Source organism: Polypterus senegalus, chromosome 10 (genome assembly GCF_016835505.1).
Source record: "Polypterus senegalus isolate Bchr_013 chromosome 10, ASM1683550v1, whole genome shotgun sequence".
NCBI lineage: Eukaryota > Metazoa > Chordata > Cladistia > Polypteriformes > Polypteridae > Polypterus > Polypterus senegalus.
Window position 1 is genome coordinate 171607097 of NC_053163.1, and position 17266 is coordinate 171624362.

The following is a 17266-nucleotide window of genomic DNA, read 5'->3' on the forward strand; positions in this document are numbered from 1 at the left end:
GATTATTCAGACCTTTTGCTACAGCACTCTAAATTGTGCTTAGGTGCTTCCTTGCTTGCTTTAATTCGCCTTTAGATGTGTCTAGAACTTGATTGGAGTCCGACTGTGGCAAACTGAATTGAATGGACATTGCTTAGAAAGGCACACATTGAACACTGCATGTCAGGACAAAAGCCAAGTCATGAAGTTCCTGGAACTCTCTGTAAACCTCCATGGTTAAATTGGGGTGAGGCATAGATCAAGGCATGGGGATAAAAAACATTTGTGTATATGAGTGTTCCCAGCAGCACAGTGGCCTCAATAATTGTGAAACAGAAGAAATATGAAACTACAAGGAGTTTTCCTAGAGTTGGCTGTCTGGCCAAACTGAGTAACTGAGATAAAAAGGAGATGACCAAGAACTCAATGGTCACTCCAACTGACCTTCAGAAATCCTCTGCTGAGATGGGACAACATGTTGGAAGGACAACCATCTCATCATCTCAATAGCACTCCATCAAACAGGCATTTATGTTGGAGTGGCTTGACGGAAGCCACTCTTGAGTAAAAGGTACATGACAGTTTAAAGGACTCTGGGAGCATGAGGGAAAAGATTCTCTGGTCTGATGAGAGAAAAATGGAACTCTTTGAGCGGAACTCTGAGCATTATGTCTGGTGAAGACCAGGCACTGCTCATCACCTGCCTAATGCCATCCCTGTGGTGAAGTATGGCTGTAGCAGAATAACACAATTTGGATGGGGCTGCATCTCAGTGACAAAGATAAGCAAACTGGTCAGAATTGAGAGAGGAATGAATTTAGCCAAATACAAAGAGGTCCTCCTGCCCTGCACCCTGTGTTGGCTGGGATTGGCTCCAGCAGACTCCCATGACCCTGTGTTCGGATTCAGCGGGTTAGAAAATGGGTGGATGGATTATGGGTTGTTGAGTGTAGATGGATGGATAAAAAATGGCAAATGCATCCATTTCAAATTAAATATGTGACACAATAAAATGTGCAGAAAGTGAAGGGGTGTGAATATTTTCTGAAACCACTCTTTGTATGGTCTGATTTTGTTCTCTATCTATCTATCTATCTATCTATCTATCTATCTATCTATCTATCTATCTATCTATCTATCTATCTATCTATCTATTTATCTATCTATCTATCTATCATATAGTGCCTTTTATTTCTATCTATCTATCTATTGTCACACACGTGTGAATAGGAGGACGTTATGTGGAACAAGTAATGGTAATCCCACGCCAGGCCAGGGGAGGGCGGGGTGCATTAAACCTTCTCCTGCTATCTCTACAGACCAGCCGCGGGAAAACCTATCTGAATCAAGAACGTCACTTCCAGTCCCGGCGCCTAGAAGATTGCCACTTCCGTTCCCGGCTCCCAGGCTGATGTCAGAGAAACATCACTTCTGGTTAACCTACATCACTTCCAGTTAAACATACATCACTTCCTGTCTGACCATTTAAAACCGCCATCTTTTCAAACCTTCACCAGTTCTGTTTTGGACTCTGCTCAATCAACTACTCTCTTGATTGGAAAAACCAACCCTTTGCAGCTAGGAATAATATACGGGTGGCTGCCCCAAACCTTTTTACGTGTGTCGAGTCTCTTCCTTTTTACACTATCTATCTATCTATCTATCTATCTATCTATCTATCTATCTATCTATCTATCTATCATATAGTGACTTTCATACAGTATCTATCTATCTATCTATCTATCTATCTATCTATCTATCTATCTATCTATCTTATTGTGAAGTGCATTACACTGCTTACATGAATATGTGGGAGACTAAATCTGAAATGACTAAAGAGCACCTTTACTGAAAATGAAAATACACAAACACCGCAAACTCAATATCCACAGGGTAGGTTGTGTGCTAGCTTTAATAAACGGATTACTCTGTATTAAAAAAAAAAAAACTAGAGAATTAAAGCAAGCAGTCTATTCTAAAATAGGAAAGATGTACCTGGCATCCGAGCGTAATTTGAAAAATCAAGATGATAAAAAACATTTGGTATTAGTAAAAGTGTTCATGTGATGCCCGTAGTGCTGTTAAAATTTATATATATTTTTTCTTCTTTATCACTGTAATTGTCGTTTAACATAACATTCTCCAAGTCGCTGAATACAGTTAAGGGACTCAGGAAACCAGAGCATATACCAATAACATTGGGTACAAGGGGGATGCACACACTGTGCCAGTTTAGAATGGCTGAACAAATGTGGTTGTCAAAACGAAAACCCACACAGGCAGTGACAGGGGAGTATTATTGTCACTGCCACATAATATGTTACATAGTTGTGACCTTTGGGGGGCACAGCAGAGCCCTTGATACAGCTAGACCAGAGGCTGCCCCTGATTCAAATTCACATATTTTACTTTTTTTTATTTACAGATTTCTTCCTCCCATTTAGCACAATACAATAAACATGTTTTCCTTTCATTTCCTTTCCTTTCTATCTCCTCCACTCCTGCTAGGCTAGTGTTAACCTTTTCCTTTCCCAACTCTGACTCCCCAGGCAAAGTGGAGGGCTCCTTTAAACTTGACCCTGGGAGTACCTCCGGTACTAAACCCGTGTCTCCAGGAAGCAATTCTGGGTCAGGCAGAACTACCCTGGAAGAGGGAATTCATCTCCTATCTATTGATCAGAGCTCTTATACATGATCAGTACAGAAGTGTTTCTTTCTTGCTACCCTTGTTAATTCATTCATATTATTTCATCAAAAGGAGTGAACAGTCCTGATGATTTTATCTACATTTGTGGAAAATATGTAGTTAAAAAAAAGATTATTTCACATACTTTACCAGGGGTCTCATTTAAAGTCAAAGTCAAAAGTCAAAGTGTACTTTATTGTCATCTCAACCATATACAAGTATACAGATAGACGAAATTGCGAAGCTCAGGGTCCACAGAGTAACAACATGATGTGCAAATAATAAATTAAAAATAGAATTTAAATTTAAAATTAAAACATAAACAAGACAATATATTGTGCAAAGACAATACAAAGAAGTAAAAGCAACATTGACGTGTAGTTAGCAATATGAACATTGATGCAATATAAGGTATTTGCCGTCTAGATACATAAATATAGTCAATAGATATGTAATATAATAAATAAAGAAATAATGACCTGAAACAAGTGGCTTGCGTACCATTCAAAAAAAGTAATTTCCTGTTTTTTAAAGATCCAAATTATAAAGAAATTGTGAAAAATATATCAGTTCATTTTAAGCACTTAGATTACAACATGAGTCTCATAGTTGACTTTTGGATCCGCATTCGGAATTTGTCCTTGGGTATCTTGGAACGGTAAGTGAAGAGCAGGGCGAGAGAGTCCATCAGGATGTCAACAACTTGGAAAGAAAGTGCCAGGGACTTTGAGATGTCAGTATGTTGGCAGACTACTGCTGGATATTTCATTGGGGCGGACCAAAAAAAAAAAAAATGGAAAAACGACAGACCACCAAAGAAAAAAAATAAGAACATTACATTGACTAAATCATTTCAGCCTGAGGTGATCCATGTGGATCGTCGTGTGGTGTGTGAGGCAACGCGCTATCGGCGCATGCTCCCAACTTCCTCCTCCTAAATCACTTCATGTTAAATTGTTTGAGAACTATTCTGTATTGAGAACTATTCTGTATACTTGAATAATTTGTCTAATTTGTTAAATTCTAGTTAAGTTTATTTTCAATTTTGTACTTAAATGTGACATTATAGAAACGTTCTAATTATATTTTATTGCTTTCATAAAAGCAAATAAACATAACTATTTACAGTTACATTTTTTATCAGTTTAATCTTATAGTCTTCTGTGTTATGAATGCTCACATATGTGCATTAATAACCTTCCGCCACACGGGGGCGAGAGCATATAATCAATCTGAGCCGTTGTTTGACTTCCGCCAATCTGGGAGACTTTAGCCTTTGTATTTGTCAATATCTATGATTCCTGTTTCCGGAAGAAAGACTGGACTAACTAAACGGTTGAGCTTCACGGTAAGTACGGTTCAATGGTAATATTTCTGAGCAGTTACTAATGCTAAGTGATCGTCACAAAGGTGTTGCCTCTGTTTTATTTTCATCGGTGTTCGGAGCTCAAATTGTGAAAAAGGGACATAATGCGTTCTAATTTGTATTAGTTGGTCTGGCCGCCTAATAGGAGTCCGAGGATGTACAATTTGCAAAACTTAAAAGTTTGATCTCCACAAAATATCTGATTAGCTTGCCCAGCCAAATGGCGGGGATCTTCCATCTTACTTTGTGACATTTCCTTTAAACACAAGGAACACAAGGACGACACTGTAAACATTAAGAATGAGATAACATTCCGTCCTTGGGTGCTGTGGTGTTTTATACCTGGCATCGCAGAGCGCGAATTGGGTTCTGCGGTAGGGACCAGCACTACAAACAGCTGGTTAAGAAAATGAATAGATAGTAACAAATTACCAGAGGAATCCGAAGCACGATCACTTTTTAAAGCTACTTATCCAGAGAAGGGTCGTGGGGAAACGTGAGCCGATCAAAGCAAGCATCGGGCGGAGAGCAGGAACAGCACCTTGGTCAGGACGACAGTCCATCACAGAGTGAACATGAGTTTAGCATCACTGCCAATTCTCGTAACCTAAATGTGTTTCGACTAAGCGCCGGGTGCCTCATTCTGACCGAACGGGATTTAGAGCACCTTTACTAACGGTCTTGGCGTAGCCTATGGGACTGCAGACTAATTCGGACGAGCGTTTTTATGTATACATGCAGTTTCTTTGTTTTTATTTCCTTCTTCCCCTGCAGTGGTTATATACACTCAAAAATCACAATGTTAGTATGTAAATAAACAATTTGCATTACATCTTTTTAAAAGAGTATGAAATTATCTAATAAATCCAAAGCAAAACTGTATGCTTTCTCGCTTATAAACTCAGATAATTTTAAATTCATTCACGACTATTTATAAATCACTACTTTTATTTAAGTTTGGTTAAAGGCTTTTCATTCTTTTTACCCATACACACCGCATTATAATTAAATAGTATGCAAAAAATCATATTTTTTGGAAGTAAATAAATGTATATGGAATTTAATAGATAATATTGCAGAAACTACACCAATGCGTTTCTATTAAATATTAATAAGTGAGGTGCTGTCATGGTGCGCCTGCCCGTTGTGATGGTTCTTCCTAAAAACTGATACAAATATCCAAGCCAAAGTTCTTAACGTGTGTTTGGGGGATTGCTGTTTGTTTACAACAATATAGAAGTTGGATCTGCACATATACAGTAATAAAGTATATACAAATCAATATTGGGGCCTGTATATAAAAGTTTTTCTGTGTGCATATTTAATGGTAAATGTATGTGTATATGTAAGTCTCATGTATATGTGTGTATTTTTGTATGTAGGGGTGTGTGTGTATATATATATATATATATATATATATATATATATATATATATATATATATATATATATATATATATATATATATATATATATATATATATATATATATATACACTGTGTGCACAATTATTAGGCAAGTTGTATTTTTGAGGATTAATTTTAATATGGAACAAACACAGTGCTATCAGTCAATCCAAAATGTTAATAAACCTGAATGTTTCACAACGGAAATGTGAGTGTGAACATCATCAGGGAATACATATGTGCGCACAATTATTAGGCAACTATTAGTGTGCAGATTTATTATGCAACTAAAGGAAAATGAAAATTTTCCCATCTCACTTGTTTATTTTCATCTGTTATAGTGAGAATAATAAACAAACACCTCAAAATTTACAAATAAACATCTCTGACATTTCAAAAAATAAATCAATCAATCAATGACCAATATAGCCACCCTTCTTTCCAATAACAGTCATAAGCCTTTCCATTCATGGAGTCTGTCAGTTTCTTGATCTGTTGACGATCAGCTTTTGTGGAGCAGTGACTACAGCCTCCCAGACACTCTTCAGAGAGGTGTATTGTTTTTCTCCCCCGTAAATCTAGCGTTTAAGAAGTGCCCACAAGTTCTCGATAGGGTTTAGGTCAGATGAGGAAGGGGCCATGTCATTATTCCTTCATCTTTAAGGCCTTTACTGGCTGGCCACGCAGTGGAGAACTTCGATGCAAGTGATGGAGCATTGGCCTGCATAAAAATCATGGTCTTCTTCCTGTATCACTGTTTGAAGAAAGTGTCTTCAAAAAACTGGCAGTAGGTTTGGGAGTTGATTTTGAGTTCATCTTCAATGCAAAAGGTCCAACTAGCTCATCTTTAAAAATACCAGCTCATACCAGTACCCCACCTCCACGTTGGAGTGGAGCTCTGTGCCCATTACTGATCCACAGGTCCATCCATCTGGTCCATCAAGAGTCACTCTCATCTCATCGGTCCATAAAACCTTTGAAAAAATCTGTCTTCAGATATTTCTTGGCCCAGTTTTGACGTTTCAACTTATGTTTCTTGTTCAGTGGTGGTTGGGTTTCAGCCCTCCTTACCTTGGCCATGTCTTTGAGCACTGAACACCTTGTACTTCTGGGCACTCCAGGTAGGTTGCAGCTCTGGAATATGAAAGTACTGGAGGATAATGGGTTCCTGGTAGCTTCACGTTTGATTCTTCTCAAATCTTTGGCAGCTAATTTGCGTCTTTTGTTCTCAACACGTTTCTTGCGACCCTGTTGACTATTTGCAACAAAATGTTTGATGGTTCTGTGATCACACACCAATATCTTAGCAATTCCAAAAGTGCTGCATCCCTCTGAAAGACTTTTTACAATTTTTGACTTTTCAGAGTCAGTTAAATCTCTTTTTTGGCCCATTTTGCCCGAGGAAAACTAGCTGCCTAATAATTCTGCACACCTTGATATAGGGTGTTGATCTCCTTAGGCCACACCCTCCCTCATTACACAAATACACATCACCTGACGTGCTTAAATCCAATAAGCATTCAAGTTAATACAGCTTGGAGTTGGAATATACGCATTAAAAATGATGATATGGTCAAAATACTCACTTGCCTAATAATTGTGCACACAGTGTATATATATATATATATAGACACACACCTATAAATACATACTGCTTATATATATATATATATATATATATATATATATATATATATATATATATATATATATATATATATATATATATATAAGCAGTATGTATTTATAGGTGTGTGTCTATATAGACATTAAATGTATGTGTATAAGTATATTTATTGGTTCTGTGTAACCATACACAAAGAAGTCTTGTGTTCTCTATTAAAGTGTTAACTGTGGTAGTTTAATTATAGACCTATAGACCACAGCTGTTAAATGGTAATTTTTTTATTAACATAATTATATTCTGTAGGGTGTTTGTTCACTGACCATAAAATACATACATGAATAATATTCCTTTAAAAAATACATACTTTTTTAAATAATAAAATATGTAGAAAATGTATCCATAATACAATGGCATTAAAGAAATAAAATGATTCTAATAATTGCAACCTGTCATATTGTTTTAATTTCTTCTGCAATGTACTTATTTGAATCAAAGCTTATTTTAGAAATTTACTTTCCATCATTTGTCTAAAATAATAATAATAATAACAACAATAACATTAATAATAATTATTATTATTATTTACACCCATTGATTGTTAATTAATGCTGGCAGTTAAACACTACTTAAGTGTAAATACACATGCACTTGTAGGTTTTAATACATTTTTAATCATTTATTGCACTATTTTCCTTTTTGCTGTTAAAATATACATTTGCTATATTTATACAGTTTTTTTTTTTTTCTTTTAAGGATAAATGTCACATGCAGAGAACCATAGACTTGTGGAATAAGTGGCCAAATAGTAGAGAGTTGGAGTTTAGGGCCATTTAAAATTCAGCCTGATGTTATTTTGGAGAAAGCGGGTTGGAAAATGGATGGATGGATGGATGTAAAGTTGTGTCAGTCTTTGTTGGGTTGAGTTGTCTGTTCTTGTTAAACTGTTTCTGAATGTTCTGATAACAAAGACAAATGCACAGCGCAGACTGCAGATAGGGAACCACCACAGCTGATGTGCATGAATGGGTTAAGAGAGTGTAGTACGGCCAGGCTCTTTTTCTCCATAATCAGATATTGTTAAAAATGTTAGTTTCATTAGGTCTTTATTTGTGTTTTTTGAATGCAGGTAACTTGGCGGTTACAAGAAGAAGTGCAGTGAAACTTGATCTTAAATATTCCAGTCCTAAGTTATTTTTATTGAAATGTTATATTTCATGTTTAATACAGGATGGAATGGTGGTGCAGTGATTAGTGCTGGTGCTGCCTCACAATTTCCAGGATACCAGTTAAATTCTTGTCACTGTTAGTGTGGTGTGGGACTTTTCCTCCATCGGCTTGGAGTTCTTTTTTCCTCTGAGTTCTCAGAGATTTGAATGTTCAATTAATTGGCCGAGTGAGTGTGTGTGTGTGTGATTGTGTGCTGCGATTGACGGGGGCCTGGTTAAAGAGTTCATGGCGGTTTTCCAGATCCTGGGTCAGCAACATGACTGAAAATTTGTATGACGCAAGTTAAGTAAATGAATGTAATAATTAAAAATCAGAAGAGAATAATGGGTACATTTTGCCCATAGTTTCTTAGATCTGTTTATTCTTATTAAGTGCACCTTGTGAGTTTGTGCAATAATGTATTATAAAATTATGATGTTAAAATACAAACAAGTTGACATTATTTTCAAAACTGTGCCTATACTCGCTGATCAACCACAACATTAAAAGCAGTGCCAGGTGAAGTGAATAGCACTGAGTTATCTTGTTGCGGTGGGGTATATCTAAGCGACTTTAACAAAGGGCCAAATTGTGACGGTTAGACAACTGGGTCAGTTAAAGATGCTAAGATTTGCACTGGGCGAGACGAGGATGGACGGGATTAGAATTGAGTACATTAGAGGGTCAGCTCAGGTGGGACGGTTGGGAGACAAAGTCAGAGAGGCGAGATTGTGTTGGTTTGGACATGTGCAGAGGAGAAATGCTGGGTACATTGGGAGAAGAATGCGAAGGATAGAGCTGCCAGGGAAGAGGAAAAGAGGAAGGCCTAAGCAAAAGTTTATGGATGTGGTGAGAGAGGATATGCAGGTGATGGGTGTGATGGAACAAGAGGCAGAGGACAGAAATTAATGGAAGAAGATGATCCGCTGTGGCAAACCCTAATGAGAGCAGCCGAAAGAAGAAGACGATTGGGTCAGAGCGTCTCCAAAATTGCAGCGGTGTGTTCTCGGTATGCTGTGGTTAGTACCTACAAAAAGTGGTCTTAGGTAGGACAACCAGTTTACCAGCAAGAGGGTCATGGGCGTCCATGCACATGGGGAGTGAAGGCTGGCCCGTCTGAGCCGATCCCATATAAGAGCCACTGTAGCACCAATTCCTAATAAACTTGTTGCTGGCCGTGATTGAAAGATGTCATCACTGCAGTTTGCTGTATTTGGGAGAAGCATAGCCACAGACTGGTCAGAGTACCCATGCTAACCTCTCTCGAGTGCTGAAAAGTGCTTATGATGGGCACATGAGAGTCTCAACTGGACCACGGGGTAATGGAAGAAGGTGACCTGGTCAAATGAATCACATTTTCTTTTAGATCATGTGGACCACTGGGTGCATATGCGTTGTTTACTTGGTAAAGAGATGGCAGCAGGATGCACTGTGGGAAGAAGGCAAGCCGATGGAGGCAGCATAATTCTCTGGGCAATGATCTGCTGGTAAACCTTGGGTCCTGGCATTCTTGTGGATGTTATTTTAACACATACCACCTACTTAAAAGACCATTGCAGACCATGTATGTCACTTCATGGCAATGGCATTCCCCTCTTTCTGCAGGATAATGCGCCCTGCCACACTGCAGCCGTTGTTCAGGAATGGTTTGAGAAACATGACAGAGTTCAAGGTGTTGACTTGGCCTTCATATTTCCCATATCTCAATCTATTCAAGCATCTTTGGGATATGCTGCTAAATCAAGTCAAATCCATGGAGGCTCCACCTTGTAACTTACAGGACTTAAAGGATCTGCCTCTAATGTTTCGGTACCACAGGACTCCTTCAGTGGTTTTGTGGAGTCCATGCCTCAATGGGTCATGGCTGTTTTGGCGACACAAGGGGGACTCTACACGATATTAGACAGGTGGTTTTATTGTTATGCCTTATAGGTGTACAGTACACACATGCATTATTGTTTAAGCACAAATTCATACTGTTCCAGGTTATGTCAGTCAGTCAGTCAGTCATTTTCCAACCCACTATATCCTGTACCTTTTGAAAATATTAATTCCATAGGTGTACTTTAATTTGAATAAAAAGTCTGTAAATAGGTCTATCAATGTATGGTTAATTCATTTCTATAATTTTGTTTACTGTGACTAAAGTTACTCAAATATTTTACTCTGGTATCTTTTTCAGATCCGAAACCGTGGATTGACCCTTGACATTCAGATTAACAGTGATGTCAGGGATGAAGCGGCCATCACTGGATGATGCCTCAACCTCTGGTCCACCAGAGAAGAGGAGGGAAGGGGAGGAGCCTGGTACAGCTGTGGAAACAGTTATTAAACTTGGTGGCGTCTCTAACACGGTATGTATTTCTGCTTCTTTGCACATTGGAGCGAGAGAGATTGGTCTGGGAGTCTAATTGCAATTTTCTGCCCATTCCTCAGGAAGAGCAGGATATACGAGCCTTAGTAGCTAAAAACCGAAAGCTGGCAGAAGCACTGGATCAGCGCCAGGGCATTGAAGATGAGCTGAGGGACACCATTGAGAAACTGGAACGTCGCCAGGCTACTGATGATGCCAGTCTACTTATAATCAATAGATACTGGAGTCAGGTACTGTGTGCTTTTCAAGTTGTTAAATTTCTCAGGTTAGCGTTGTTCACTTTGTAAAGATATGTACTTTTTGAATTGTTATGTTCAAATATCTTCTTCTACTTCTTTCGGCTGCTGCCATTAGGGGTTGCCACAAAATCAATAATTTCATTATAATAATTATTATTATTATTAATTTTATTGATTTTATTAAAATCAAATAACATTCCATACAAGTAACTCAAGTTTTACAAAAAAAAAAATGTTAGAAACAAATCAACCCAGGCGTAGTGGTAGCTCTGAGGTTAAGGATCTGCACTGGTATCTCGAAGGTTTCCACTTCGAATCCCAATCACTGCCGAAAGAGATCCTACTCTGCTGGGCCCTTGAGCAAGCCTCTTAACCGTCAATTGCTCCAGGGGCTCTGTACAATGGCTGACTCTGTGCTCTGACCCCAAGCAGTAGGCGACAACTAACAAATTCCTAATACGAGAAATTGTATAAGGTAAAATAAAGAACAAAAAAAAAAAACCCCACCCCTGAGAAAGAGAGCTAAGCCAGCAGTGTAAAACTTTATGCAAGTAAAAATAAGTAAATTGATAAATTAATACATGAATAAAGATAAATGGGGTAAAAGAGAGGAGAGAACCTGCTTCCTCAATTTAAATGCTTATTCTAAAATGTTATTTATTAGATCCTGCCAGCTTTTGAAAAAGTTTTGTACAGATCCTATAAGTGCGAATTTGATTTTTTTTCCACTTTCAAATAGTATATAACATCAGTTACCCACTGACTTAGCTAATAGTGAAGTAAAGGCAATGACAGTTTGTTTGTCCTTCTCCACTATAAGCCCCTCTGTAAACCCACCAAACACAGCTGTTAGTGGGTTAGGACGGATTGTGATACCAAGGCTGTGTGAAAGGCATTTAAAGATTTTGGTCCAAACTGATGTTAATTTGGTGCAGGCCCAAAACATGCGGCCCAGTGAGGCCGGAAGTTGATTGCAGCGTTTGCAGGTTGGATCTCACCCTGGAAACATTGGGGACAATTTTAAACGAGAGAGATGCGTTCGATTATATAATTTTGAGTTGAATAATTCTATGCTTTGCACATATGGAGCTCGAGTGAACTCTCTACATTGCTACCTTCCACTCCTTTTCTGAGATGTTGAGTGAGAGATCCTTTTCCCACTGTCGTCCTGGATCTTTGAAAGGTAGGGACTGTAAAATAGTTTTAGATATTACGGAAATGCTGTCTGAGTCCTTGAGACTGAGCAATATTTTTTCTGGCATAGAGGTAGGTGGTGGGGGGGGGAGGTGATTAACAAAGTTTCAAATTTGAAGGTAATGAAAGAAATGTGTTGCTGGGAAGTTACATTTGGAATGTAATTGTTTGTAGGATGTGAAGACATTGTCTATGTACAGAGCTCTAAGTGATTTAATCCCGAATGTTTTCCAGACATTGAAAGCTAATTTCATAATTAGATCAGTAAATTTTAGGCATGAGGTCTTAAAAGTGAAACTAAAGCGTTTCTTTGCCTATTCCTGATCTGTTGTCCTAAAAGGAAGTTTTCCTTTGTCAGTTGTACTTCTGTTGGAAGTGACGATTGTGTCAGTTGGCTTTGTAAGAAATTTAGAAAAATTTCAATGTTTTTCAAAACATTTAATACAGGAGAATATTTCTTTTTCCATTGCATTCCTTTAATACTTGTTTTTCCAGATAATTGGCATTCTTATTTGTATGTAGTTAGGGTCATTTTGCAAAACACAGAGCAGACACGGGTACCAAAAATGGTCATAAGAAGGGCAACCATTTAAGTGTCATCCCCAGTCCAAGTACTTATTGGTATTCAGTGGCTTAAATAAAAAAAAAAAAATAAAATTAAGTTAGAATAAAACAGTGTAGCTTCCTTAGAGATCTGTTTACCCCAGGAAAAAGAAGCCAAAGGTGCTGATTTTTTTTGAAAATAAAACAATGGTATTACGCATAACAGAAACATCAACATAAATACAATAGAAAAGGTCTGTACTGATGCAGATTTAGTACTTTGTGTGATGTGTTTTACGACAGTCACCAGCCTATAGCCTGATGTTGCACAGTACGAGTGTATTTCTTTGCAAACTTACCTTATTTTTTTCTGTTGCATGTACACAATCAGCATGCCCCTTGTGTTCTTGCAGGCTACCACAGAAAGGCTTAGTGCCATCCACATTTTCATTGGCACGAACATTGACAGTTTCTGCATTGTGAATAGTGCTTAGAGGGCCCTAATTTCTTGCTTGTCCTTGCACTTGAGCACAATTATTTTGCCTTTTTGTTATGCAGCTACTGGCACACCATGAACGTCTATAACTAAATTCATCGGCCATATCACAGCGGTTCAGACATAAAGTGCTATATCATGCATCAGTTTCAGTTTTAGTGTCCGTGTCTGATGACTAGTTTGCAATGTTGGCACTATTGCTCAATTCAAGCAGTGGTTCAGTTTCAGTTAATTCTAAAGCTGCTTTTACATCTTTTTGTTTGCCATTGATTTTTTTCAGTGGAGGCTTCAGCCCACTCATTAATTTTGCAGAGTTACCTTAGAGTTACTGTAAAGAGGCATAAGGCATAGAAATATTCACTTTTTTTTGCAGCCTGATATTATTTCAGCCACTAGATGGCAGTAAACTGCCGTTCAGAGAGTTATTTGGGCAAGTGGATCATTACACACACATTAACACTTTGCATGACTCGGGCTTGGAATTCTCTGCAGTTGCGGTTAAACTCGAGTCACGTTCCGGGTTAACGAAAAGGAAGTTAATAATATACGAGAATATTGAACTTATTCCTTTCTGTGTGTAAAATAGGTAAATACTGATATCTGTTGTAGAAAAGTTACAAACATGTGCAGAGCAGTTAGACTCCCTTTACTGAAGCTGTTTCAATACTGTTCTAATAATGGTAACTGCTCATGAGTGAATATCGTTTCTTTCTCTGTAATAAATGGTTGAGAGGAGAGCGGGACTTGGCAATAGTCTTACTTACTACTTACTTATGCCCTCCACCCCTTCTGGGGTAAGGGCCGCCAAAGCTAGATCTCCAAAGATTTCTGTCCTAGGCCATTCTTTCTAGTTGACTCAAGGTGTAGCCCATCTTTGTGATGTCTGCCTCGAGGTTGCGTCGCCAGGTGTTTCTTGGACGGCCTCTCTTCCGCTTTCCTTGGGGGTTCCATCTGAAAGCCTGTCTGGTGATGCTAGTTTGCGGTTTACGTAGGGTGTGCCCTATCCATCCCCATCTTCTCTTCCAGATTCCTGCTTCTACTGAAGGTTGGCAGGTCCTTCCCCATAGGTTGGTGTCTGGCCAGCAAATGTGGAGGATCTTTCTGAGACAGGTGTTGATGAATGTCCAGATTCTTCCGGTTGTGGTTTTGGTTGTCCTCCAGGTTTTGGCCCCATACAACAGTACTGATTTCACATTGGCGTTGAACAATAACAATTGTAACAATTGGCAATAGTCTTCTTGGAAAAAATCTCTTGGCAATAGTCTTGTCTCGTCTCAAGATTTTCTTTTGTAATAGAGAGATAGGAATAGATTGACTGTCCAGCTTGGATTATTAATAAGGTCCTCATTTTTCACTAAATCATCAGTTAAAAGGTAGGCAGTTTACAAGGAACAAGCACAACAATAACATTGTATTTAATAGAACGTTTTCATACACACAATGTAGCTCAAAGTGCATTACAAAATGAAATAAACGGAAGTTAATGTAAAACATAAACAAGGTTAGGCAATAGTGTTATACAGTATGTAACAAAGAAAAGGATAAGGTTGAATTGCCAGGAGGACAAAAAAAAAAAAACTCAATTTAGGCTCGAGGAATAAAAAAACAAAATCTGCAGGGGATCCAAGGCCAAAAGACCACCCAGCCCCCACTGGGCATTGTATCTAATCTAGATGTTCTAAATCAGTCCTTATGGTTTTCATTCTTCACATGGGTGAAATTGAAGGTGATGGTGGTTATGTGGATATCTGGGACACCCACCATTCAATCCGCACAGCTGTTACTGATAATATAGGTTGTTTTTAAGAGCAAACCTATGATTTACAGTTGCACTGGGTGTGTGAAATGTAATTACTTTTGATAGTGCATTTCTACACAAACATTGTCACAGGAAACGCATCAAACTTTAATCATTTTCTCTGATATTCCTTATTAAAAAGTCATATGGCACTAGGAAGAAAGGAATGTCTGGAGCAATTTGTGTAGGTGTTCAAAGCGACTATCCTTCCTGATGTACTGAAGTTAAGTTTTACATGTAATGGATGTCGTCAGCTGAGATTATTTCCAGTTTCTTTAGCATTGTCCTCTGGCACCTACTTGCCAGATCACCTGCTTTAGCTACATGCTAATCTTGTGGAGCTTTTTTAAATTTTGGTTTGCTAGACCACTAAACCAGGCAATGAAACTGAAAGTGATAACAGACTGCGTCATACTGCGATTAAAGGACAACAAGAGGTCCTTGTCTACTTTAAATAGTTTGAGTTTACGGAGGAGAAATACACACTGATTGCATTTAGAGAATATTTTTTTTGTATTCACATACCAGTTAAGATTATTATCTACATTCGTTCCTAAGTATTCATATTCATTAACTATTTCTACCTCCTCCCCGAAAACAACAATGGGTGAACATACAGATTTCTGTCTCTTAAAATTGAATATAATTACTTTGGTCTTTTTTACATTCAGAGTGAGAGAGTTTTTATTGCACCAGTTTACCATACAGTTCACTTGATTTAGTGCCTTTCATCCTCCCCAGATATGCATCCTATGAGCCTGGTGTCATCTTCATATTTGATAATGTACCAGTGGTCATTGTTCTCTCTCTGGCCACTTGCGTACTATAATGGTAATGGTGATGGTAATATATAAAAACATCCAATAAATATTCATGTAGCTATATTTCACTAGTTCTTGTATATTTTTACAAATCCCAAAGTAAAGGAATACTTATCATTGAGAAGACAATTTGGTGGTGTAGTGGTTAGAGCTACTCCCTCATCATTCCCAAGTTCAGGCTTTGATTTAGTAGCCTGGCCACTTTCTGTGTGGAGTTTGCATGTTTACCTGGGTCAACATACCTGTAGGACTTCCGCTAGAACTCCAGTTTTAATTTCTCTTCCAAAGACTTGCACTTAAGTTAAAAACTAATGTATACAGTTGATCCAGTATGTGCAAAGGTGTGTTTTTGAGAGTGGTTGCCATTGAACTGGTGTCTGTCCAGGGTATTATTTTGTTTTTTTGGATACTGCTGTTAAGCCAGGTCCAACACCCTATAACCTTATACATGGCCTTAATGGGACAGAAAATGTCTCTTGTACTTAATGAGTAATGTGGTGGACAACGTTCCTAAAGCTGAGGTTTGCTCACAAAATCTCTTAACGGGTAAATATGACAAAAGCCATAGAGTTGTTCTTATACACACTGAGCTTATTTAAAATATATATCTATTACAGTAACACAGTTCTAAGTTTTATCAATCTGATATTTATGACGGGGTTTTCATTTATACAGTAAAGGGTGGATGATTACATGCATACAGGCCAATATAAATCATTCTGATACAGTCCTGTTGACTGAGATCACAATCCACTCATTAGAGTAAAATCTTGCTTGATCTATTCACAAAGACTAAAATTATTTCAGAGAAAACATTAAATTTGATTAAGTTAGATTTAACAGTCTTCCTGGATCAGATTGTACTCTGCAAATTTTAATGTTTAATTGTAGTAGTTTAAAGTTAGCAATTACAATTCCCCAGACCCAAAATGTAGTGTTGAGCCCAGAATTAATTCCTAATTTAATCTACTGCTGCTTATGAACTTGCATTGTCTTCCCCTTCAGTTTGATGAGAACATACGTCTTATTATGAAGAGGTATGACTTGGAGACACAGCTTAGTGATTTGGTCACAGACCGCAGGACTTTGGAGCCCACCGAGATTGAGCATGACTCTGACAGCAACCAGGAAAGGAGCAGTGTTCGAGAGAAGGAGAGAGAAGAAAGGGACAGCAAGCGGGAAGACAGAGGTGATTGCCCACATTTAATTTCTTAGCCTCATTTTTTTTTGTATCAAATATGGACTTGAATCTGACTTTCTTTTTTTTCCCCTCTAGGGCAGAGCGAGGCACCATTGTCCTTTTTAGCTAACCTAGCCAGCAGCAGCAGTGAGGAGATGGAGTCCCAGTTGCAGGAGAGGCTAGAATTCAGTCAAAGGGCAGTTGAGAGAACCGTGGAAATCTATGACTCCCTTCAGGAGACAATAGAACGCTTGGAAGGTGCCATCACAGGTAATTTATACAGTTATAACACACGTATCGTTGAAAGTTTAACTTGTGTTGTTTACCTTGTGTCTTGCACCACATATTAT

General features: G+C 38.2%; 1 protein-coding gene across 1 annotated transcript in view; it reads left to right on the plus strand.

Moving 5' to 3' along the window:
• The first annotated feature begins 3949 nt into the window (after nt 1-3949).
• rnf20 (ring finger protein 20, E3 ubiquitin protein ligase) overlaps nt 3950-17266 on the plus strand; it is a 45872-nt gene continuing 32555 nt past the window's right edge. Inside the window, exons 1-5 of the mRNA XM_039767502.1 lie at nt 3950-4013; nt 10454-10625; nt 10708-10875; nt 16742-16925; nt 17013-17186. Coding sequence (XP_039623436.1) covers nt 10497-10625; nt 10708-10875; nt 16742-16925; nt 17013-17186 — 655 coding nt within the window. The 5' untranslated portion in view covers nt 3950-4013; nt 10454-10496. The remainder of the gene's footprint in view (nt 4014-10453; nt 10626-10707; nt 10876-16741; nt 16926-17012; nt 17187-17266) is intronic.